The sequence below is a fragment of the Glycine soja genome, chromosome 1, assembly GCF_004193775.1.
Source record: "Glycine soja cultivar W05 chromosome 1, ASM419377v2, whole genome shotgun sequence".
Taxonomy (NCBI): Eukaryota; Viridiplantae; Streptophyta; class Magnoliopsida; order Fabales; family Fabaceae; genus Glycine; species Glycine soja.
The window spans coordinates 51380113-51406339 of NC_041002.1; the positions used below are offsets into that span (position 1 = coordinate 51380113).

The following is a 26227-nucleotide window of genomic DNA, read 5'->3' on the forward strand; positions in this document are numbered from 1 at the left end:
TATTATTATGAAAACGTAGGATTATATAATGAATATATGTTGAAGATAACTTAAAATTAGGGTTTAAAGAATAATAAAAATATGATGAAAATAAGATTTTAGATAGAATTTAAAGAATACTAATGATATTATAAAAATAAGATTAACAAGCATGGGTATAAAATAAATATTTATCATCTTTTTTTAAATTTCTCGTCAACCATCTTAGTTCTTAAGTGATATTTTATTGAAAAATATATATTATTCCGAAAGTATATCTCTAGAATTATGAAACATAGTTTCAGAGATACATTTCTGGAATAAGTATATATAATTCTGAAAATACATTTCAAGAAAGGAAAAATGGTGTATTTCTTTAAGTAAAAGAATATAATGGGTAGGTAGAAGGGTGTACTTAGCAAAACTGGGGTGTAAATAGCAAGAGCCCAAGATTAATCTATCATTGGGCTAAAGGCAAAACCGTACTTAGCGAAAAGGGTCCTATATACAGGAAGCCCTTTTGTCACTGTTTTTTTGTTGTTAGACCGGAAAAGAGAGCTCTTTTTGTGGGTTAGCTTATACTTCATATATATAATATGCCAAACATACTCTCTAATTTTGTACTAGATATTGATTTATTCTGTACGGACATAATAATAGGACAGGCTTTGCATAATGTGCAGAGCGCCATAGCCCTATATATACTATACATAGAGAGTAAGTCCTATCCTAATAGAGACCAAAATTCTGATCAGCATAATTTATATATTTTGAGCATTATGCTTTTCTTCTGGTCGTTTTGAATATTTACTAGTTCGCATATTGAACATTTTTGTAAGAGGGCATTTGGGAAGTCTCCTGAAAGGCAGAAACTAAAATCTAATTCCCCGTTAATGTCTGGACCTCTTGTTAGGGCATCCACGGATTTGCTCTTTAAAAGAAGAACTGCATTACAAAAAGCAAAGTGTTATACAAAAATCCTTCAGTAACCAAATAATTCTGTAGCAAATAGCAAAGTTAAGGTAATATGGTATAATATTCTATTGTTGGGGTACATACAAATCTCTTCTTCTTCTTCTTCTTCTTTTTGTCAAGATAAGCCGAAAGCTCTTCTTGCTTAACAAGTGAAGCCTCCAGAGCCTGACAATGCAGAACCATTAACAAGACACATCCGAAGGAAAATGAGAGAGAACCTCGGTTTTTAAAACAAAAACAATCAGAAATAGTAAGCACTTTGGCTTAAATAATGGAGACGGTTAAAACAAGTTATTTGGTACTGTGGAAGTGACTTGTGATTTTTTTTTTTATTTTTAATTTCAATAAACTTTGCAATGAAACTAATAACTGATTTGGTTCTTCTTATAAGTTGTAATTTAATGGAAACAGTTACATGTACAAGTTAGTATAATGAATTTACCTTCTTGGTAGCCAAAAGTTGTTTCTCCAAGTCATCGGCTCGAGTTATAGTTGCATTCAGCATTTGCTCCTTCTCAGGTGGCATGGCAGTAGGCTGATTGTTGATGGTGACCATTTTCTCCTCCAACTCAGCCATGCGTTTCATCACAGTCGAAAACTCTGCACGAGACAAGGCAGTTCCAGGCAAATTGATACAGACACACCAAACGACATGAACACATTCCGACATAATTATAACTAATGCTTAAAATATAGGACACTGAGACACTCACAAGTCGCGACCTTCTTACTTTTGCATACTTGTTGCTAAAAAGAAATATTCTTGGCATAGATAATAAAGGAAATCAATTCTTAAAAGAAATAAAATTCCATCCTCCGTGTGTACCTGTTGATGCTGCAGTTTTATCAGGCGTGTTCTGAGGCTTGGAAGCTTTCTCATCAACTTTTTTCACAGCAGATTTATCAGCCATCGGGGATAAGTCCTTAGGCTGGGAAGCTTTAGTAGCAGGGACCTGTGAGCTTATGTTTTTCAGAAAGTTAAAAGTAAGGAAACAAAAACTAGAATAACATGATGATGAGGGAGCTCAATGGATCTACAAAACTACTAATGCTCAGAAGGACCTACGTGTTGTGAGATCTCCTCATAACGTATAAACTATACTAATGAATATCTAAAAGTACAGCTGTGCAGGTTAAAGAATTAATGAATAAAAAAATTAATTAAAAATCACGCTGGAAGTGCATTGAAAGTCATACTTGATTTGTATTAATAATACTTTTAAAATAAAAACATTTCATTTTTAATTCCTTAACATGGCCCTAACATTTGCCATAAGTTTATGGCCATATGAAACTACCAAAAGATACTACACAATATCTGCATAATGGTGCACAGCATTCCAAAGGAAGTAGCCCACGTCTAAAAGCCAGTCACATAAAACAGAACACTTAAAATGTTCATGAAACTAGCGGAAGAGGAAAGGCACATGCATGATCAGTTGACATGTTTAGTTTTACAATTTATCGTTTGAATAATCAAGTTTAATAAGCGTTAGTGTAAAAAAAAATACTTATTAATAAATAAACTTATAGATTGAATGTTCTCTTAATTTGTATTTACATTAGAAGTATACTATCTAGAACTTTACATCCGCCATTACGTCCTGAAAGTTGTCTTATTTTTAAATAGATTTAGCATGGATATTTAACATACCTCTTCAACAACTGGAGAAAGGTGAGGGGTGTGATTTGCCTCCAATTTGGAAGTCTTGTGTTCCTAGAAATGTATGCTCATTTATTAGTCCAAAATTTCATAAATGACAGAAAGCACTGATAGTCTCTAAAATATCAAAATGATATGCGAAAAGCTAATAGCATTTGAAGAGGCACAACTAAATGAAAATGAAATGTATTATCAAAGAGCTTAGGAAGAGCTATCTCACCTCAGAATTTTCTTTCTCTTCCTTGCCTTGTGACACACTTTTTTTTGAACATTTGTGGTCACCATTCTGAACCATCTGCATTTGCATAACAGTAAGTTTAGGAATCCGGATCCATACATGGTACATGAATTATCAACTAAAGTTCTAAGTTGAGAAGCAAGGGGAAAAAACGAAAAATAAAATGGATTGTAGGCCTACCCTCATAATTTCTGCATCCTTCCAAGGGCCCTTATCAGAGCGCATGCAGCCTCCTTGATCAGCACATGTACAAGTACCTCCTAAAAATTCAGGCAACTCACTGGCAAAGCAAAACCAAGAACCTTCTCAATAACCTTTTGTCAATTTTATATGAAGACTTTAACATGGAGAATGAAATCAGAGGAAAGGAGGGAAAATCAACGAGATTAAAAGTACTTGTAAAATAAGGAAAACCAAATGCTGAGATATTCCACCTATTCATGAACTCACCTTGCATCAATGATTTCTAGCAATTTGGTGTCATACTTGTTGCCAAGAACCTGAAAATTTATGTTCGAGCGACATAATTATATTTTTCTGACCAAAAAAGTAGATTTAGGATAAGGTTTATATGCTCACGTTGATTTTTGCGGTGGTCTTAGGATCAAGGAATGATTTTACGGTGTTCCACAGTATCCTAAATCCAGAACCTGCATTGATGATGAACATGCGATTCAAGGTCTGCAATGAAGCAATCAAGAACATAATATTACTCACTAATCCATAATTCATTCACAATAAAATTCAACTTAAGTACAAAAACTAAAAAAAACACCTCTGGATAGTTGTCACCGTCAATCTTCTGAAGGCGAGTAACGAGTTCCCTAGCATGTTTGTTGAAGTTTTTAAGCCCCTGCGGCATTGATACAATATTAAAGTTTTAGCAACTTCTCATATTTTCCAATTTTTCCTTTATTAGTGATATCAGGATTAATTGTGTCCACTAAAATACCATCTCTAAGCTTTTGTACATTTTGTCATTTTAAGCTAAGCCATGTTCAAATGTACAATTATATTTATAAATTATGACTTCATTCTTGGCATATACAATTAACTATTTCTCTTACCACTCCCTGCACATCCAGGATAGTTGTACTTTGATCGATGTGCTTCTTTGCAGCAATTGAACAGGCTGCAAACTTTACATCAAATGTCCTCTCAAATTCCCTTACGTGGTATTTGATATAGCGATCCATGGTTGTGACTTGCATCATCTTTGTGGCATCGACTTGGCCTAATCTCTCTATGTACACAGGTCTTCCATCTTTGTCCACTCCATGATGTCCTTGGGGATAATATTGCAATACTTCATCAATTTCTTTGAATTCAAAATCCTGGTATAAAGGGCACAAAAGAGTTAAAAAGAGAAAATAAACTTGCTAAAAAAAAAAACTGCCAACAAGAAAAGCAATAGGATACAATAATATAATAAACAAATCCCCTCAAGCCCCACAAAATATTGTCGTTACAAGTACCTCCGTGATGGTGTCGGCACCAAACTCCTTCCTCCATTTGAGCATTTCAGACCACATTTGCTTTGTTTTCTCAATATCAAATTTCCTGGCCTTCAGGAATCTATACAAGAAAATACAAAATTAGTGTAAGAAAAGTTTCAGGTTCTTATTTTAATCAATGACATGACATGATATGCAAGTACACACCCATTCTAGGACAAGGAACCAATAACCATGCAACATGCAAGCCATATGATAAATGGAAACCGGATTCAGTGTAATCATTTTTGCACGCATGTATAACCGTTAGATGAAGATTGGACAACAAAGATTTCCAATGTTTAAATAGCATGTTTGTAAATATCTTGAGAATAGAAAAATCACATTTAAGATGTGGAAGCTATAACTATTAGCTTCTGAAAATCACATTTGAAACGTGAAACCGAACACACTATAAGTTGATTGAATGAGATAAAATATGAGTCGTCCATTTTTCATCTTAATGTGTGAATGCGTTGAGATGCGAATGCAGAGAATCCGGATCAATCACGAACGAAAAACATAGGAAGGAAACAAGACCTAAGCATCATATGATAATCATCGTGTTTTGCAGGAAGAAGTTCGTCCAAAATAAGAGCTTGACGGAACTCATCAACTATTTTCAACTCCTCAGCATCGTGGACATCCTCAATTTCAACGGACATGACCTTACTGCTTCGCCTACCCTTTCTGGTCAAAGAATTCCTCAGCATGTTAGAGGCATTGATTGCTTTCTTCTTGAAAGAACCTACAAAAACACATGACAATATTCAAGAGCCGGCCGCATCCATCACACTAAAGATAATAATTATTAATAACATTCAAAAGCTAAATATGTTGGTATTTAGAAAGATGGGCAAGGATAAGGAATCGACGTGAAAAGGAAAACGCAAGGCCTACAATAAATAAGTTAACCTTTAGGAGACATAGTTCCAGACATGGTGTCGTTTGAGTTGATTGCTTCCTCTGGCCTTGCAGGATTTGAAGACAACGAATCAAGCACTCATATCATACAGGGCAAGAAAGGAAACAAAGACACTCCCAAATGCCCTGCCTGCAACCCCACCAACCAACAATTCATTAGACACACACGACACCACCTTTTTTCTATTTACCATTGTCCTACGTTGCATTAAGGATAAACCAAAAGCGAAAAACAAGACAACAAAAAATGTTGCAATGAAACGGTACCCGACAAGACTAGCGTTAGTTATGAAAGAAGAAGAAGAAGAAGAAGAAGAGAAAGATGTATTTACCTATTGAAAACGAAGAGAAGCAGGGAGAAAGAAAGAGAGGTTATAGAGAAGATGGGGGGTTAACTAAATCCATAATCCTGAAAATAGTTGGTTTTGGAAAAATGGGTAAGAGACAGTGTGGCACCATTGACAATGCTGACCAAGTCTCAGCAAAACCGTGAACTTCTCTGCTATTTCAGAATTAGAAAATAAGATAGATAGATATAACAACGACGGGTTTGGTTTGGGCGAAATGCAAGGTTGTTCCATTCCATTCATATATGTATCATTATCGTATCATATGTCATTCTCATATCACAATCTATAGTTGATCGCCACGTGCTTCTTCCTTCTTCTCACTGCCCATAACTCAACAGTCAAACTCAACTATTATTCTATCTCATTTTCATATTTTTAATTTCAATTTTTGGTAACTAGTATTCTGTATATTATACAGGATAAATATTTACTTTTATATAATAAATAAATATTTATCCAATGAATATGTTTATGAATCCAACCCAGTTTTTTTTTAAATGGATAACTCATTTTGAAAACTTTAATAAAAAGAACTTATTTTAATAAAATTATTCAAAAAACTTATTGAAATAAGTTTTCAAAAACTTCTATAAAAATTACAAATAAATTATTTAAGTTTAAATAAGTTTTTTCCATACTCTTCCAAACATCTCCTTCACTCATTCTTGAAATTAAAAATAGAAATATTTAATAAAAACACATCTATTATATTAAAAATATATTTAATAATTAATTTTGAATAATAAAAAATGGTGAAAATATATATTAAATATATTACTTCAAAACATTTGACAACCCTTTAATAAGAACTCCCTTCCTCATAATTCCAATCCTACGAAACGAAACAGCCCTAATAACTCTTCCACTCCTAATCAATGAATTGGAAAAGAATTGCTATGCGGGTTAATCTATGTTCTATGAATTCATACTTTTCTCAAGATCATTCATTGTTTAGAAAATTCAACAAATACTTTGATTTGATGATATGACTTATATTAGGCATTTTCTCCTGTCCCTCCTTGTTGCACTCACTTTACTGGTTCACCCGAGTATCTTATATCACATATGTGTTGGTCATGTCCATATCCACAAGTCACTCCATGTTTCCAATTGGATAACTTGCAATAGGGTTACTGATAATCGTGTAAAGGGAGAGTGTATGAAACTACCGGATTACAGGGTACAAGAGAGAAAGAACATGAGGAAAAATTGTGGATAATGGTGTGCTGAATTGATGTTATGATGAGAAATGAGGCAAGGAACCAGGGACGCCAAATTTTTAGTGTTAAACTATAATTACATGAACAAACACATGTCATGCAGTTTTAAAGTTTCTTGCATCCAAATCATGGACTTTTCCACTCAAACAAAGGCATGATACTATATTCTTAATAAATGCTATCCGATGATATAAAAAAAATCCACATATTGTTGTTTTATAATTGAGAAATTGATGAAAATCATATGAGAAATATTATCTCAGTTTTGTAATTGTAAAGAAAGGGAAAAGAATGAAATACATTTGATATGAAAGTTGGAACTTGGAACACAGCAATATTTCCCATTGAATCTGCGTGACTTAATAAAGTAAATGACTGAATAGGCTGTAAACGGACATCTGATCTTTCTGAAAAACCAATTCAAAAGATTCCGATATTAAATACACCTTGAAATAACTTTTCCTTACAATTCAGGTTCCTTATCAACAGAAACAGGAAACAGCATTTCAATGAATCATCTTATTACTTTAACAGGAAAGTTGAATACAGCAAAAGTCCCTACTCACTAGTCCCTCTTAACTCTAAGTGGCAATTACTATCCTTGTCCATTTCTTTGAGAAATGTAACAAATGTTTCCAAAGCATCATCAGGATCCTCATTTCTCATCAGTTGCTCTGCTACTACTGCAGGGGTGACTTCTAATTTCTCCAATAGTCCATCAATTTCTTCAAAGAGTGGATGATCTCCTTCAATATTCAAATAATTGGTAGCCAAGACTCGAAAGGCCTTGCCTTTGAGGAAGGACAAGTGAATGTGCATGTCCATACGACCAGGGCGCAACAACGCAGGGTCTATTTTTTCTTTGTGGTTAGTAGTGAATATTATAATTCGCTCCTCTCCACCACTTGACCACAAACCATCCATGTAGTTAAGCAGACCCGACAGAGTAAACCTATTTGTCTTAACCTGTGCATCAATTAAAAAGAAAATTGTCATTACTTGAATGTGTTTTGCTTATAATGATCAATTAATGAGTAGTACTAATATATACAATACAGAACATGAAAACAAACCTTGGCAGCCTCATTGTCAGGGACTGAATCTTGATCGTCTGAAAGACCACTTGATCTAGCCTGCACCTCTTTGTTGCAGTCTATGTCTTCAATCACAACGATGGAACGGTTAGATGCTTCCTTCATGGATCGCATGAGGTCCGAGTTAGAATAAATAGAAGTAAGCTCCAAATCATACACATCGAATTTCAAGTAGTTCGCCATCGCCGCAATAAGGCTGGATTTTCCAGTTCCAGGAGGTCCATACAACAAGTAGCCACGTTTCCAAGGCTTCCCCACTTTCTTGTAATGTTCCTTCCTCCTCTGGAACCGTTCCAAATCATCAATGATATCTTTCTTCAACTCGGGACTCAGGGCCAGTGAGTCGAATGTGGCAGGATGCGATAACTCGCTATCGTTCCAATACCCATCTAACCTGGAATAGATCCTTACGATCCTCCTCTCAGCTTTTATGGCTTCATATGTTTTAAGCACATGTGGAATATACAGATCCAATGCTTTCTCTCTATGCTTCTCATTGAAGGTTAATTCAAAGCTATACTTCTTGTTGTGATTATTAGAGTCCTCTTTGGACCCTTCATCCAGCTTCCAAGTGAATTTGGTGCCTTCAAATTCGTCCACAACGTCTTCACTTCCATCCACTGCGAGCTCAATGTGCTTCTCGTCTTGCAGTTTCCCAACTTTGAGCGACTTGTAGGTGTGAGAAATCCTGGTGGGGAGGTACTCCTGGGCAGCATCGAAAAGTTCATTGCGGTCTCCCAAATTTTCGTCCCAAAATTGGTTCATTTTGAGACGGATTTCGTTATTTGGTTGGTATTTGGTGAAGAAGGACTCTAGCTTTGAGACAATGAGGGATCGGAATTGCTGGGGAATGAGGTCATGGAATGCTGTTCTGAGGAGCATCATGAATGTGGAGAAGGCAGCGTACACCTCGAACCATGATGAAGCTGAGGTGAAAGAAGAAAAAAGGTTCTGTGTGTAGAATCCCATGGTGTATTATATTACTATGAACTGAAATGTTAAGTGAAGGAAGATGGGAGATGACTCAGATGAGGCAAGGATGAATCAGATTGTGTGGAAACCCACTACTTATTTATAATAATTTCAAAGCTTGCAGACTAAGCTATACTTTTCTTATTATTTTTATATTTTGATTATTATTGACTATTGATGAATAGTTGTGCTGAAACTTCCTCTGCACACTCTCGGAAAGTCAGAGTTGTTTGGGACAACTGAAATTTTAACATTTTAGCTATGTCTTTTTCTATAAAAAAAAAATTGTTCAAAATATAATCTGCTTATTTAGGACATTAACAAAAATGTATTAACAACCTTTAAAAGAGTAAAGCTTTTTCATGTCTTTGAAAATTTATAGGATTTTTGTGAACAACTTTTTTTTCCCCTTTAAAATAATATTCCCAAACTTTTCAACTAATTTTTTTTCCTTTACACCTTCATAACACCATTTTTAAAATTTTATTAAATAAAAGTTTTTTTGTTTATTTTTGTACTCAAACAAAATTGATTATCTTAAACTTGCTTTTTAGCAAACTTACCATAATAAAAATTGATTATAATTATAATCAACTACAATAATAATAATTTAATTTTCACGGTTATCCAAAATACTTGAGACTAAAATTATGATGTACTTTGCCACCTTCATATAAAAAAAGAATTCAAGACTTATATAAGTTTATATCTCTTCTTATTATATGACTTTTTTTAATAAAAATTATACTATGCAAATAGAATTTTTAACTTTTTATTTTTTTTCACGGAAGAGCAATGTGATGACATTAAATATTTTCTTTTTTCAAAATGATCAACCTTTTTTCCTTCTAAGGATTTTTTTAAAAAAAAAATAAATGCTGAATTTTGGTTTATAAGGACTTTGGTCTAATTGAAGTGGGACCTCTCAAACCAGTCCATATCAAAATAAGGATTTTTTTTACAAGAAAAAAAAAATTCTTATTCCTAAGCATGATTAGGCCTCCCAGGTTAACCATTTTAGACCCATATCTTGTTGTAATTTGTTATACAAGATTGTATCTAAAATTCTGGCCAACCGCATAGCTCCAGTGCTTGAGACTATTATTGGGGAAACTCAAACTGCTTTCATTAAGAACAGAAAGATGATGGACAACATCTTCCTAGTTCAAGAGATTTTGCGCAAATATGCCCGGAAAAGTTCCTCTCCGAGATGCCTCCTGAAAATTGACTTGCATAAAGCTTACGATTCCATTTCCTGGGAATTCTTGGATTGGATGCTTAAGTCCATTGGCTTCTCAGCCCAGTTCTGTACTTGGATCATGGAATGTGTTTCTTTCACTTACTTTAGTGTGGCAGTCAATGGATCCATTTATGGTCACTTCAAAGGGCAGCGGGGTCTTAGACAAGGGGATCCTCTCTCCCCTTATCAGTTTGTGCTCTGTTTGGAATACTTTTCCAGAGATATGAGCAGCCTCAAGGATGATGCCAATTTTAAATTTCATCCCAACTGTGCAAGTATTCAGCTATCTCATTTGGCTTTTGCAGATGATATATTATGTTTCTATCTAGAGGAGATATCCCTTCTGTGTCAACTATGTTTGCCAAGCTTCAGCACTTCTATAGAGTTTCAAGGCTTTCCATCAGCTCTGATAAATCTGCCATATACTCAGCCGGTATTAGGCCTCATGAGCTTTCTCATATTCAGCAACTTACTGGATTTAGCTTGGGTGACTTCCCTTTCAAATACTTGGGTGTTCCCCTTTTATCATCTAGATTAAATGTATGTCATTATGCTCCCTTGCTTTCCAAGATTACTGGCCTGATTCAGGGATGGAGTAAAAAGTCTTTATCTTATGCAGGTAAGTTAGAGTTGATCAGAGCGGTTATTCAAGGAATTGTGAATTTCTGGATGAGGATTTTTCCTTTGCCGCAATCTGTTCTGGACCGGATAAATGCTTCGTGCCGTAATTTTCTGTGGGGCAAAGCGGATATTGGAAAAAACAAGCCCTTGGTTGCTTGGTCAGTAGTTTGTTCTCCGAAAAAAGAAGGGGGTTTAGGCCTTTTTAATCTCAAGGACTGGAACCTTGCGCTTCTTTCCCGTATCCTGTGGGACTTTCATTGTAAGAAAGATTCTCTATGGGTTTGGTGGGTTCACCATTACTATTTCAGAGGGAGCGATGTGTGGAATTACAATACTTCTTCATCAGATTCAGTTTTGATAAAGAAAATCATTCAAATAAGGGACTTTATTATCTCTAAAGAGTTAAGTACAGAAGAGACCAAAAAGAGGATTCAATCTTGGAGCACCAATGAACAATTGCTTGTTGACAAAGTCTATGAATACATTAGAGGTGTCAAGCCTACTGTTAGTTGGTGTTCTGTTATATGGAACCCAGCAATCCCCCCTAAGATGTCTTTCATTTTGTGGCTTGCTAAAAGGAATCGGCTGCTTACTCTTGACAAAGTTGTTTTTTTGAACAAGGGTTCCCTCTGCCCTTTATGTTCAAATGAGTCTGAGTCAAATGCTTATTTGTTCTTTTCTTGCAAGAAATCTCTCCAAGTTTGGGCTCACATTCGTGATTTGGCTCCTTTCCGCAGGCGTTTCACTTCTTTACAGCGCATTACTGACTCTTTAATTAGGGGCAGATCCACATCAGGTGTTCAAGGAAAATTACGTTGTCTGGCTATAGCAATTACAGTCTACTGCATTTGGCTGTCTAGGAACAAACTGATTTTTGAAGATTATCAATTTTCTGTAATAGAGGTTATTAGCAAAATTAAGTTTCTTATGCATAGACAAGCGCACTTGTTGCATTTGTTGCATTTGTTTTAGCATCTTGATATAGGTCTTCTTGTATTAGGGAGACTTTTGATTTTCTTTAACAGCGGGGTATGCCCCGTTTATTATTGTATCATTTTGGGTTTAATATAATTTACATTTTTCCAAAAAAAAAAATAAGGATTTTTTTTTTTTTTTTTTATGTTTCTGGAATGTTTCTGTGTTTAAAATTTTTGCATTCACGCACGTTTAGGCCGCTGAACATACGCGTAAACTTGGCAAGCACGCACACCCGCCCACAGGGAAAGCAAACGATTTCGTTCGTTGATTCATGATTCATGTTATAGTAATAACTTTTACAATTTCTTCTATAAATTTTCTTAATATTTTTATATAGAAACTATTAAATGATAATATAAATATATATATAGCCTTTTCTGAGAAATATAAAAAGTAATATATCTATTGATAGTGTAAAGATCTTTTTCACTTTCCAATATGTCATTTATTTATAAATCAAACCATAAATTTATTAATTTTTATAATAAATATTTTAAAAGTTATATAAGGAATACTATAGGACCCTATTTAAATCTTGATCATTGTCATTCCTATTTATGTATAGCTGTCATTTCATTTCTGCAAGTCTTTTAAAGCAAAATTTCATTTCTGCAAAAGAAAAATAGAAATATTAGATTTTTGAAATAACACGTAAAGTAAAAGATTTGACATTTTCAATTTCATACAGGGTAATTTTTTTAAAAAAAAATTGAAAATGATTTTATCATTTTAGAATAAATATTTATTTTGATTTTTGGAAGATTTTATTCATATTAAAGCTTAAAACAAGTAATATTAATTAGGTTTTTCTATTTTTAAAACATGAGATTAAATAAATAATATTAATGAAATTAAAAATTTACCAAAATAATTGTTATTATCTTATCTATACATATATTTACTACTACTAAATAAACAATACAAACTGTAAAAAAAAACAATATATACTGTATATACTAATATCATTAAAATTAATATTGATAATTTAAAAATTAATTACACATTTTATCTCCTAGCTTTCTTTTATAATTTTGAAAAATTTGCCATCTTATTTTCAATATTTTGCAAAAAAAAAAATTTACCCATTAGTTGAATATCCATTGTCATTAATTGTCATTAAGTAGTGCACCTTATTTGACACTAACATTGGATTGCGGACACTAGCACTTAGGTGCAAGTAGAAACAATATATGCAAAACTTTGAAAGTAGGAGGTATAAGCAACGTAATTAAACAATTTTTTTGTTGATTAGATTAAAGTAATGTCTTAGAATCCATCTCTGTACGTAGATGAAAAAAGAAGTGATTAATATAAGAAATCTCATTAAAAAGGTTAGTTGGATTGCTAGTAGATATTAATTATTAAAAAAAATTATAAATATTTCATATTAATACCATGTGATTAAAAAACAATGTAATTGAGCCTTTAAAAAATAATAAAGATGTTATAAGCAAGATTTGAATGCTAGTCATCTTCCCTTCTCACTATCACCATATTTGCCAAGACATTTAACTTATTTTATTTATAAATAAAAAAAAATTATATATGACATTATTGTTTATGTTAATTACATTTTTTCTTTCCCAAAATAATATTAAAACTTTATTACTTTCATTTTAAACATTGTGTGAATTTAATTATGCAAATTTAATATTATCTTTATTATTTTTCAATCATATTAATTATAATTTAACATGACATTAATTATATTTTAATTGTAAGAATTTAAATTTTTATATGACATTTAATTGTAATAATTTAACGTATCTCAATCATGAACTTGTTTAATTACATTAATTATAAATATGACATTAGTTATTCGTTAATTGTAAGAATTTAATATTTTATTATGAAATTTTAATTGTGAGAATTTAATATTCTGACATTTAATTGTGTAAAATTCTGATACTGGAGTTTAATTTATATAAATAAATAAAAACATAAATTATTCTTAAATAAATTTATAAGCTTAATTCCTTACGTACGTTAACGTGCTAAACATTAAAAGAATAACAAATGTATGATTTTGATGGATTTTAAATTTTTTAATATAATAATACTACTGAAAAAAAAAATGAGTTAAAAAGGTTTATAAGGTTTTTTTTAATGACTTAAAGTATGAGTTTTTTTTTTACCAAATAGAGTTTTATACGAGTCTTAACCTAATTTATTTCATTAAAAAAAAACTAATTTGACCTTGTGCTTGAAATAAGTTAGATAAAAAATATTTCATAAAAAAAAATCTAATTTGATTTCATAAACCCTTGTTAAACAGCTTGGTCAATTCCCATCTCTAAGCATGTACAAACACAAGTTTATGCCTTTCCATATTAGTTTTTATTTCAATTATTTTAATTTTACGGGTCATTACACTTGTTTATATAAATAAAATAAAAACAGAAACAAACCTCTCATGTCAAACAGATCCAAGCTTTCCGGTTATGGGAAAAGATGAACCTTGTGTTTGAATATGCTGGGCAGTGACCATTGTTACGACTACAACTATATACGCAATTACATGTACATACTGATATTGTTCATCTACTGATACTAGCAATCACACTCTGCCCTTTCAATCTCTTCTTCTCCTCATACACATCGAGGAAAGTTCAAGCACAAAGTTTGGATAGGAAATGCATGTAGCTAGCTAGCCTCTTAGCAATTGATTAATAGTAACAAAAGCCTGAAAGCCTACATCAGAAACTTTAATTTCTAGAGACAAATAGTAGCTCCAACAATCTTATTTTACCACATTCTGAGACCAGGTGATTACAAACTACACCCTCTCATTCTTCTTGTCCTTATTTGAGTGACACCACTAATGCTCTTGTTAATTCCAACACCTCGTTTTTGCTTGCAACCAACCTTGCGCCTCTTAGATTGCTGATGAGTAGGTTCTGCTTTATCAGGAGTAGAGTTCTCACACACATCACCTTCCATCTTCTTCCTCTTAAGTAGCTTCACGAATCCTTCAAGTGTGGCCTCAGGGTCTTCGTTCTTCATCAGCTCCTCTGCCACTTGCGCAGGGGTTATTTGTATGTCCTCTATTAGCCCCTCTACCTCACCAAAGAGGGGGTGATCAGAGGGAGTTTCTAAGTAGTTTGAGGCCAAAATCTTGAAGCCTTGGTAGGAGCAATAGGACATGTGAATGTGCATGTCCATTCTTCCTGGCCTCAACAGTGCTGGGTCTAGCCTCTCCTTGTGGTTGGTGGTGAATATGATGATTCTCTCGTCTCCACAACTAGACCATAACCCGTCTATGAAGTTCAGTAATCCAGACAAGGTCAACTGCATCCATCCATCAGATGCACGGTTAGCTTATGATCAATTTCAGCATTCAAATTTGAACAATGACAGTGATGATTTTGTACCAACAATATTGAACTTGAAAAATGAGCAAGTATATGCATGGGTTTTATTTTGTAGTGTGAGAAATTATTTATGTTATTTCACTTGATCAACTCATTGAGATGAGAAAAAATAAATAACTGAAGGTGTTAATTTTTTTTTTTCTTAAAAATCAATATAAAATATTTCGACAACATCTTAGCACACGCGGGTTAAAGAAAATTGAAGGCGTCAGTAACATGGTCTTGCTTTTTATAAATGGATGGTGTTAAACTCTCATGAAAATAAACTAAAATACGATAGCAACACCAGTCCATAATAGAAGCTTTACACGGAAGATCATCCTATTTGGCATCCACTATCCAATGACATTTAACAACGACCTTCGAACCACAGGTACGTTGTACTCACTTTCTCTCGCTATTTGTCAAACAGAAAACAACAAACAAGAGGAAAAGAACTGAAATATTGCGTGGATTGATAGTGATATGCCCTTTTGGATCTTTGGAAGTGGCGTTTTGACGATGTGGCAAAATGCTTTGGATGGTTTTATATTAACTTCACTGTCAATTTATTAAATTACCGGCAAGACCCAATTTCTTAACCAATTATCAACTGCAAGGTAGTCCCACGGTCCCCACTTACCAATTCAGGGCGTGCTTTTAAAAACGGCATGTTTCCACTAGCAGGAAAAAAGGTAGAAAAAGGTTTCTCCACTAATGAGAAAATGACTCCAAAGAGACACACACGCTAAAGTAATGAACCTATCGCCTATCAGGTTCTATAACAGGAGCACGATCAATACTCTATTGTACTACTTTGCATAGTTCAATCAGAAGCCACGTGGTTGGCTTCGCATTTGCAAAACAACCATTTTAGGCCAAGAATTCGCATTTTTTTTTGGTACATGGCCATAGCCTCAACCGTCTTTAGCCTAACTCTTATTTGTTTTAAGGAAAAATGTATTACATGAACACCAAAATGCTAGTTGACATTTAGAAATAACAAAAAAAGATAAAAATGTATAAATATGATAAATAATATTTTTTTTATTTATAGACAATGAATATCTCTTAATCTATTAAATTATATATTAATCTTGCTGGTAGTAATTGACTCTCAATTTTTTTTTACATATATAAATATGATAAGTAATATGATATAACAAGAAGATAAATAAAAAAAAATATTGATGATCTATTCAAGATATATATGACATGATGTTTAAATATCATTATTCTTATTTTAATTAATGTTTTATTTTTTAAAATTCATGTAAACAAGTGTTTATATTTTTCATTAATAAAAAATCATGATGGTATAAGATTTAATAAATTAACCATTAAAAGAAAAGTTGGTAGATGACAATATTTGATTGAATACAGTCTACGAATATAAACTAGTATTTTTTTTTTCTAATAATTCATTGAAGACAATAATTAGCAAAACAACATCTATTGAGTAAAAATAGCAAAATAGAATTTAGTTGGGAAAGGGGCATGATAGTGACTAAGAATTACTAACCTGTACGTCAGTTTGTTTACGTCCATGATCACCATGGCGACGCTCTGGCAGATCCACACTGCAATCAATGTCTTCAATGACCAAAATGGATCTATTAGCAGTCGCCAGAAGCAGTTTCCTGAGGTCAGAATCCCTTACTATGTTCCCAAGTTGGAGGTCAAAGATGTCAAACTTCAAGTAATTGGCCATAGCAGCTATCAAGCTAGACTTGCCAGTACCAGGAGGGCCATAGAGCAAGTAGCCACGTTTCCACGCCCTCCCAACCCTCTTATAAAACTCCTTCCTCTTCACGAACCTATCCAAGTCCTCAATCACCGCATTCTTCAACTCCGGCTCCATCGCCAGCGTCTCAAAAGTTGAAGGATGCTCGAGATTTATAGAGTCCCATTTGACCCCACTGTAACAATACGAGGTGTTGAGAGTGTGCATCTTCAGAACCCTTTCCTCGTCTTTCATCTCCTTGGCCTTTTCGAGAATGAAGGGCAGGTAAGAGTCCAGAACCATTTCCTTGTACTTCTTCGGGAAGCTCAGCTCAAAAGACCGCTTTTCGGACCGTACGGAGATGCTGTTATTGTTGCTGTGGTCGTTGGGGTTGTTCTTCTCGGATTCCGCGCAGATGAATCTCCACTTGAAGCACGCGCCGTCGAAGCAGTCGACTACCTTCTCGCCCTTCTCCAACCGAACGGTTAATTTCTTCTCCTTTGCGCTCTTGCTGATTTTGAGCCTCTCGTTTTCGGGGCTGACACGGGTGGAGAGGTACGCTTCTGCAGCGTCGTAGACTTGGTTACGGGCTATGCCGGTGGACTCTTCGATGATGAGGGTGAGGGTTGGGGAGCGAGGCTTTATGAGGTAACGGAACGTGCTGTAAAGGTAGCCACGGATTGGTTGGGGAACGAGGTCGTTGGCCATGGAACGTAGGAGCATGATGGAGGCTGTCATGGAGGCGTAGGCAGAAAAGATTGAGGATGGAGAAGGCATGTCTCTTGGGGAAAACATTGTTTTGTGGCTAAGGCTAATCAATATTGGAGACAGGGGAGGGAATGTTATGTCTTTTGAGGATCATCACATCTATCGGTTTTTATTGGGAATTACAAGGTGCATGTATGTGTGGAAAACTCGAAATCCCATTGTGTATGTCTTTTCCTTTTTGCTCCTTTTTCATTCAATAATGTCATTCACATCTTTCTTTAAATTGTTTTTACGGGCAAAAGGTAGGGTATGTGTTTCTCTCTGTTTTTCTTATAATAGAATGTAACAATTATAAAGAATGTGAGTCAGCTCGGACTAGATTTATCTCCGGTTCATTCTTAACTTTTGATTGGGTTAATTTTTTATTTATTTATTTTAACTCAAGTTCATCTTTAAATTTAAATGAACTAGATGACATTCGAGTTTAATTAAGATAAATACTTTAAGCAAGATTAAATTAACCCAATTTGACACAGTTAATGAATAAGATAATGATATAAATAAACATTACTAATTTTTATTTATTTTAAATCTATAATATAGGCAAGCAATTGACTTTGTTTTCCATTAACTTACGTGAAAATAGGTGGTTGGGTTAAATTTTTGAATGAAAACTTTTTGTTTTCTATAATAATCTTAACTTAAACATGATTGCCTTTTGTAAAATATATTTGTGTTCTAAAATAACATGATGTAAAATATATATTTGTGTTCTAAAAAAATAATAATTAATTTTGTTGGTTGCTTGAAATAGGGTGTTTATTGTTAAAATAACATGATGTATGATTCTTTTTAAAGTTTTAGGATTTTATATAAAAAAATTATTTTCATTTTTAACCTAAAAGGATTGGATGAAGAGAAAATTAGTGACAATTCTTAAGTATATTTTGTTTTACTCTACGAATGAATAAAGTATGAATTAATGAGGATTAAGAATTTCATTAGAATATTGTTGACATATTTTTTTACATTATTATTCAATCATAAATTATTTTATAATTACAAAATTATTGACCTTATAAATAATTATTTTATAAATCACATCTAAGATAATTTTCATTTAGTTAATAGTATATAAATCTTTATACTAAATATATTAAAATAAAATTTTAAATTATAATATATATGATAAATTATGATTAAATGATTATATAAAAAAAAAATTTGAATGCATAATTTTTTTTTCTCTTAAAATATTATATATAAGTTAGGCTGAGGGACCAAAGTATTGATTGACTCGGATGGGTCATTACCTAGACTTATGAGATTTTAAATATTATCAAAACTTCTTTTCCATTTGTAGGACACCACGAGACTTATAAAAAAATGTTCAGGTTGCTTTAAGCAGAGGGACATGGTTGAATTTTAAACATGTTTAAGGCAAAGATTTACTTTTTATAGTGTGATATTCGTTGTTTTGAAAGAATAAGATTGAGAAGGTGCATGTGCATAGGGTAGGAGTAGGGACAAAAGAGAATTGGAGTGAGTCCTGCCACGTAAAACGATGGAACACTGACCAAAATCAGTGGCAGATTCCCCTCAGCCGTCTCAACCAATGTGCGGGCGACACTGCCCTAATCCTTGCTCCAGCGTCACTCCCCTGCCTAAAGCAGAGTGCCAGAGTACTTTGGATTTTAGTTGTTGCGTGCAGTACAATTTCAGCCCCCAAAAATATTCTGTGATCCCATGCAGATATAGTCTTTTTTAAGCACTTCCATGCCTCCCAACTTTTTTCTGAAAACAAATCAAATCACCTTTCGTTTTGCTTATGAAGCCACACCAATGACAAGATGTCTACAACTAACCAGAACCATGCGCTGCGTTACAGTTCACTTCACAAAAGATTGGCTCTCTCTCTTTTGAATGCACTAATAAAATCTACGCATATCTTCATAACCTCGCAAACAAGCATTTCTAGCTGTAACGAACTTGGTGTTGTGAACACATTAATTACCAACAGAAATTAAATACTACAATTTAAGATCTCAATAATCATAGTTACCCAATGAATATTTTCAATGAAATTTTATGAATTTTGATACAAGGAGGAATCTTAAGACAATTTGATAATTCAAAGCCTTCAATGAATTATTGCCTATTTTTTTTCCGTCAACTTTATGTGCAACGCATGACGCATCATTAGGTGTTACCTATATAGTATTTTACTTTTTGGTTGCTCGCATATGATATGAACCAATGTCTCCACGTATAACAATTTTCGGCGTGTTAAATTGAAATTGGCTCTCAACTCTGAAGTGATTCAATTATCTGTGAATAATTAATTAATAAAAGGGAGGAGTGGCTAGGAGAAGCATGCGAGCTAGTCCTTGTATACTGTGACTACTGCCTATTGTCGAATTTTCAAGAAATAATTCCACGACGTGTCGAGTACTCAAAACACACAAATATATGCCTGGTGAAAGTGAGAGCTGAGATTACTTAAATAATGGATATCTTTTGTCTTGTTCCTACCAAAGAAATGGTGCTTATGTACGATGCTTTGTGTAATTAATGAGCGGAATTTCAAGATATTGAGAGACAAAATTAAGTGATGCTTCACTAGCTATCCATTACATACTTTATGTGTCCCGGTACATGCTTAATGTTCTGTTAGTTTGGGTCTAACGAAGAACACCTAAATTCATAAGGCCCAACCTGTTTAAGGTCTTTATTATTACCCTTTGGAATTGTATTTGTATAAAAAGATTGCACATGAGAAAGTTAGACTAGCTAGCTAGGTACAAAGTGGGTTTATAAAAAAGTATGAGTTTAAAGTAACACTTTTTCTACATGAAAATCCAGTTAAGGCACGGAATAATTGAAGAGCTAGCACAGAGATATAGCAATGCATTGGCTCCGAAGGGAATCCGCAAATTGCTATAGTCCGGTGGATCAGTAAATGCCATAGAAAAGAGACAACTCTTTGCCATTATGATCCTCTAGATCTGCTTGTTTCTTCTGCCAACCCATGAATCACTATTTTTATATCACCAAGAAATGCTAATCCGATTCACGTAAGTGAAGATAACTTGTCACTGGATAATGACTAAATTAAATTACAATAATTTATCTATATACTTTTTGTTTTAAGAATTTTTTTATCTATTTACTTTTCCTGACCTCACTCATGAAATTCTGACAACTTGCCGACTAGCCACTAGTCCATCACTAGTCAGCCTTACAGTTTCGTAGCCGTAGGCTGTAACTAGGAAATAACACTGCTTTTATTACTCTCTTCACTTTAGTCAACCTGTCTATATTTTAAAAAATAACAGAGTAAATCATTAATTTGATTACTCAAGCATATATATATTTTTTTTTAAAAATTGTTTAAAGTAATGAAATTACATAAACAATTCTTAAAATATTAAATATTCATCACTTTAATATCTAAATATTTAACTTTATCAATATTTAGGAACTAATTAATTAGAATAATTTTTTGTATGTAAAAATCATAATTGATTGACAATATTAAAAATTTACAATGAGTGTATAATTATTAAATTCTTATTTATATATAATTTTTTTACTTTAGAAACTATTTAAAAGAAAGAGTAATACTTTAGGAATAAAAATAATTATTTATTCAAAAGAAAATATTTTTATTTGAAATATATTTTTTCATAATTATATTTTTTATTTAAAATAACATATTGAATTATGTGCAAAATATTTATTGTGTTAAATTAAAAAAAATGAAATAACATAGTGCTTTAAATAAATAAATAAAAGTTGAATTTTATTTTACAAAAACAAAAGTAGATTGGATCGTGAGGATTTACCAAAGTTAAGGTGTCTCAATGTTCACCAAGCATTTACATAATTATTTATAAATCATTCACTAATAGGATCCTCAAATCGTCATAAGATTTGAACTCATTCTTATGAAATATGAGTTTAATTCTTATCAATTGGATCAACTTTTATTGACAATTAAAACTAATTATGCAGAGGATATTCATGGTATTTCTCTAAAAAAAGGGAAACTAAAAAAAGCAACTTCTTAAAAAATTATAAGTAATTTTAATTTAAACAATAAAAAAAGTTCAAAATTAATTTAACCCCAAAATAAGGCAATAGAGAGGGATTAGTCTAACCTTATTAAGAATATTTTAGTTATACTTCCAAGAACATACTGCATCTTCATTTTTGAAAGAGTACAAACTTAAAAATCTTAAATAAAGACTTAAAGTGCGTAATATAGAAAATACAAAGTGTTATTACGAGTTTTCTTATAATGTGTCATGATAGTATGGACCAACAAAAGAAGGAGAAATTGATTCTTGTAAGCCATGTGAAAAAGGTTAGGAATCTTGATCTCATAATTGGAATAAAACAAAGACACATGAGTTATATAATTAACTGGTTATGTTTAAGCTCATTCAGTGTCGTGTTTGGTCCAAAATAACTTTCTAGACATTTCGACATGAGTTAGACTTTTAAGAACCATGAGCCAATAGAAGATATATGTAACCTGTTGATTTGGTCGAATTAGGTATGGGAGTTTGTTCAAGACAAGGTTATTCGGCAACATCGACGTATTAATTTGTTCAAAGTTCTGAAGGTGCAAGGTCAATTTGTGCTAATGAATTTTTCAATTTAACAAGGTTTATGTAAAAACAATGGCAGATGCAGTGGGAGAGAAAAACCTATTATCTGAACCGTTCTCCACAACATCATATCTCTATTTGCATTTGTCACTGAATTTGGCTAAATGTTGTGTGGAAGGCTACAAAAGCTAAAAGAAAGTGGAAAAAAATTTCAAGTAGCTGGACTTCAGTATGAAGGTAAAAACTAGATGTCACCCATTCCTTATGTTGTCTGCTTTGCAAGGATAATTCTATAAAAATCTGTTAAGCAATTAAATTAACATGGACGTATTCTAACTCCTAAATGATGACATTTGATTCAATTTGTGATATGCTGATGGGTATCACGGAGGATTCATTGCCACAACAGATTATAGAAAGTATGCACGTACTGCTGTCTCTGATGCCACGTTGTCCTTTCTTATCACGATTCCTGACACTATACATTGTGGTAAGTTAATTATATTTGCGCAAATAATATGTTGTACAAGTCCTTTATGAAAATGGTTGTCTAAATTCATTTGGCCATCCGGAATCAAATGCAAGTGGGGTCAGTTAAAAATATGGCTAGCCAATGATATGGATACATGACAACAGTGTAGCAAAAAACATACTCAGATTAAGATACTGTGCATATTCTAATAAAACTGTGAACTTAAGTACTCAACTGAACTAGTTATTATCAACATAGCTGTTATTATTATGTTAAACAACTAACAACTAAGTAATGTAATTTGGAGAGTAAGAACTAAGGAGTGAGTGGATCCGAGAGAAATTCATGTATTGGCCAATGTTGTTCATCTGGAGTCTGGACTTACAGGACGAACAATTTTCATCAAAGTAAAGAAGCCAAGCATCCGAGAAAAATTCACTTGCTCATTAAGATCTCAATAAAATGCATTATGGTTTGAGGGTTAGAACTTTTAGACTTCAACCTAAGAAATTATTCAAAAGCTGTGAAATGATGACTATGTGAAATAAAATAACAATCAAATTACGTAAATGTTATTTTAGAAGGTAAACACTAATGAATATTTCTTGGTGTTCTGCATGCTAGTTTGTTCTGTATGTCTCATTCTACACAAACACTATATATACAGCAGCGTAGAAAGAAATACGTACTTGATTAATCTCACATTCGCTCGTGGCTTCGTGTATTAAATGCAGGAGAATAATCGAATTGCCTAAATCAATTTTACCATATATATGTACACACATAAATAATAGACCTAAGACTTAAAATTTTTGTACCTGACTCTTGGTGATGATTCATCCTTCATTTTTCTTCCAAGTGTTAGTACATAATTGCTAAGAAAAAGAAAGAGGACTGTAGATTTTACTGCAAAAGTACTTTTGTATCCATCAACAGTCTCAACATATCTATATTATAAACCCAAACTCCAAATATACCTAAAACAATAATAATTCTTCCTAAAAATCAGCCAAGACAATTTTTCTCAAAATTTTCCCACAGGCTGTGCCTTTTATATTTCTCTCCATTTTAGCTGAAAATTGAAATCCCCCTCATTCCTTTTCCTGAGAACCGCTAAGTATTTTCTATTCCCAAATTCTCAATTAACCGTGATAAAACGTCTCTCTTTATTCTTCTGTCCTCATCTAGCAAGAGCCTAGATGCAGTAATTATTGTTTTTAGTTTCTATAATTTTAACGGTAGCTACTGAAAAGATCCAAGGACGAAATTACAAGTTTCTCGCAAATGAGCACTCTGCTGCACTGGTGTACATGGTCACAAATCACAATATAGTGCAAGATGGATTGGTAAGGAGGATAGTAATATGGCATGTGGATACTGGACTGAGTGGACTCCTCAGATTTTTCATTGGAGGTTGCAACTCACCCAGGATAATTGCTGGTACACCCAGAAAACAGCAAAATTTCTTTTTTATCCTTCGGTAAAGCTGACACGGATTGGTGAATCTGTAAATTCAATACGGATTGACCAACCCGTATTGGACTTACCGATTCATCAATCAGTATGAGGCCCAAACTATGCCATACTGGAGGGTCCCGGGGAGGCCCAACACTCACAACTTCAGCATGTTTGCCAGCTTTCCTTATGCGAACTATTATTTCATATGGGTCTGCATCCCCTGTCACGGTCAACGTACCCTTTCCTTCATCCGCTTCAATTTTATCCACCCCTGCAATTCAATCAAAATCAGAGGTTAATTTAATCAAAACAATACGTGAAGCAGAATCGTATAATTTTAAATCCTAATATATATACCTATAGCATCAAGCATTTTGAATTTTAATTCAACTCATCAAACAGCTTAATTAAGGACTAGTGTTGTTGTTACCTTGAAGGGAAGAGACAATTTTGAGGAGCTTCCTTTTGCATTTGAGACAACTGATGTCAACCTTCAATACTGTCTTCTTAACCATGGAGAAATAATCACTCACCTGGTTCTGATCACACTAGAACGATAGAATGTTAAGTAAATAATCCAACCGGCTTTGTGAACTTAACAACAACGTTGTTGATGTTCAGATATTAAGAGATTATTATTTCAGGTGAACCACGCAAAACAAGGAGGAAATAACAGTCTCTCTCTTTTGACATCTTTTTCTTGTATGGTTTTTTACCGTTCTCAGCAAAACTTGAAGAATATTTTGTCTTTTGTTTTTTGACGCCTATAATCCTTACATGAGGTTTCTCTTGTATGTTGGTTTTGCCGTCTGCGATTTGTTGCAACTTGCATTATCCTTGTGAAATGACATAGCATGAAAACGACGGGATTGGAATTATGCATAGATTTCATAGGAATAGTCGAATAGAGAAAACACCAATCGTCAAATGATTGATCGGAGTTATGCTAGTTTCTTCAACTTAATTAGATGAACTAACCAAGAATCGATTGGAGCCAATGAGCTTTTTATTAGCTTTTTTGTTGATATTTGGTGAAGTATATTGACATTGTCAACTCTCTAACGTAAATGAACAGCTCTACCGAAGTCTTTTTTTCTTTTTACAATGTAGAGCCATTATCCTTTCGTAGAGTCATTCTTTATTTTTCAAGGTATAGATCGAGTGACATAGTGCGTATTTGATTTTTCATATGTTAGCTAGGGATTCACATCCAACACTACTTTTTTTTTTTTAAGATAAGAGCTGGGATTTATTGATTCGCAGAAATAATGTTAGATACATAATCTGATATGATTTGGTCCAATTGATAAGAAATCCTCTTTATCCAGCAATTATCTAGATAAGTAAAAGACAATGATGTTAAACAATGAATATCAATATTTCTGGTTCTCTTTGTAAATCTTGCACAATGGCATGAAAAAGTGAACGTCCAAATTTTTTTATGTTATTCCTCGGTTGAAAGGAGCAAAATATAATTCGACCGCATAGGTGTGGTTGTGTATGCTTTCGAAGAGGAATGGTTCTACCTTTGGAAAGTCAGGCGAAGGATTCGATAAGATTTTGGATTTGGTGATGGGATCGATTCCGTATGAGGGACGAGAATGGTTTCGGGGTGAGGGTCAAGAATGTGTGAGCGACTTAAGGTGATAAGGTAAACTCAATAGCTATTTTGAAATAGGAAAATTATATTTTATAATAGATTTCTGGATTATTTATCCCTGTTTCGAAATAGTTATTCTGAAATATAAAATTATATTTCAAAATAACTATTCTAAAATAGGGATATGTAATCTAAAAATTTGAAATATGATTTTCATGTTCTAAATCAGGGATACACTTTTGGAATGGTTATTTTGGAATAAAGGAAGAGGGAATTTTAAAACATTTAGAGGAGCAGGAAGCAAAAAAGGGGGCTGTAGGAAGCAATTTCCCGCGAGCCTCATTGTTCTTGTTTTTTTTCCCTGGGCTGTGACCCAAAAAAGTTTTAAGCTTCTATCTGTTTGACTAACAAAGTAAATGAATAATGTATTGTCACTTGTTTAAAATATTATCAAAATCTCTTATAATGATGTAAAGATTTCTTTTAAGAAAAAATAATTTATTGAATTATTCTTTATACATATTAAATTTACTCTCGGTTTTTTTTAAAAAAAAAT

At 33.1% G+C, this 26227-nt stretch overlaps 3 protein-coding genes across 3 annotated transcripts; all 3 read right to left on the bottom strand.

Annotated features, from left to right (window-relative positions):
* Positions 1-540: 540 nt before the first annotated feature.
* On the bottom strand, positions 541-5728 carry LOC114420288 (phosphatidylinositol/phosphatidylcholine transfer protein SFH12-like). Its single transcript, XM_028386225.1, has 15 exons — positions 5605-5728; positions 5264-5402; positions 4889-5096; positions 4331-4430; positions 3923-4189; positions 3631-3708; positions 3435-3536; positions 3306-3355; positions 3036-3135; positions 2838-2912; positions 2609-2671; positions 1781-1907; positions 1397-1554; positions 1039-1119; positions 541-924 (listed from the first exon to the last, which is right to left on the bottom strand). Exons 2-15 carry the CDS (start codon positions 5286-5288, stop codon positions 913-915), a joined length of 1446 nt encoding a protein of 481 aa, XP_028242026.1. The 5' UTR covers positions 5289-5402; positions 5605-5728; the 3' UTR covers positions 541-912.
* Positions 5729-7241: 1513 nt separating this feature from the next.
* Positions 7242-8993, bottom strand: LOC114420297 (AAA-ATPase At2g18193-like). The gene is made up of 2 exons (XM_028386237.1): positions 7916-8993; positions 7242-7808 (listed from the first exon to the last, which is right to left on the bottom strand). Exons 1-2 carry the CDS (start codon positions 8903-8905, stop codon positions 7401-7403), a joined length of 1398 nt encoding a protein of 465 aa, XP_028242038.1. The 5' UTR covers positions 8906-8993; the 3' UTR covers positions 7242-7400.
* Positions 8994-14123: 5130 nt separating this feature from the next.
* On the bottom strand, positions 14124-17823 carry LOC114420309 (AAA-ATPase At3g50940-like). The gene is made up of 2 exons (XM_028386243.1): positions 16620-17823; positions 14124-15035 (listed from the first exon to the last, which is right to left on the bottom strand). The coding sequence occupies exons 1-2, from the start codon at positions 17613-17615 to the stop codon at positions 14517-14519; spliced, it is 1515 nt and encodes a 504-aa protein (XP_028242044.1). The 5' UTR covers positions 17616-17823; the 3' UTR covers positions 14124-14516.
* Positions 17824-26227: the final 8404 nt, after the last annotated feature.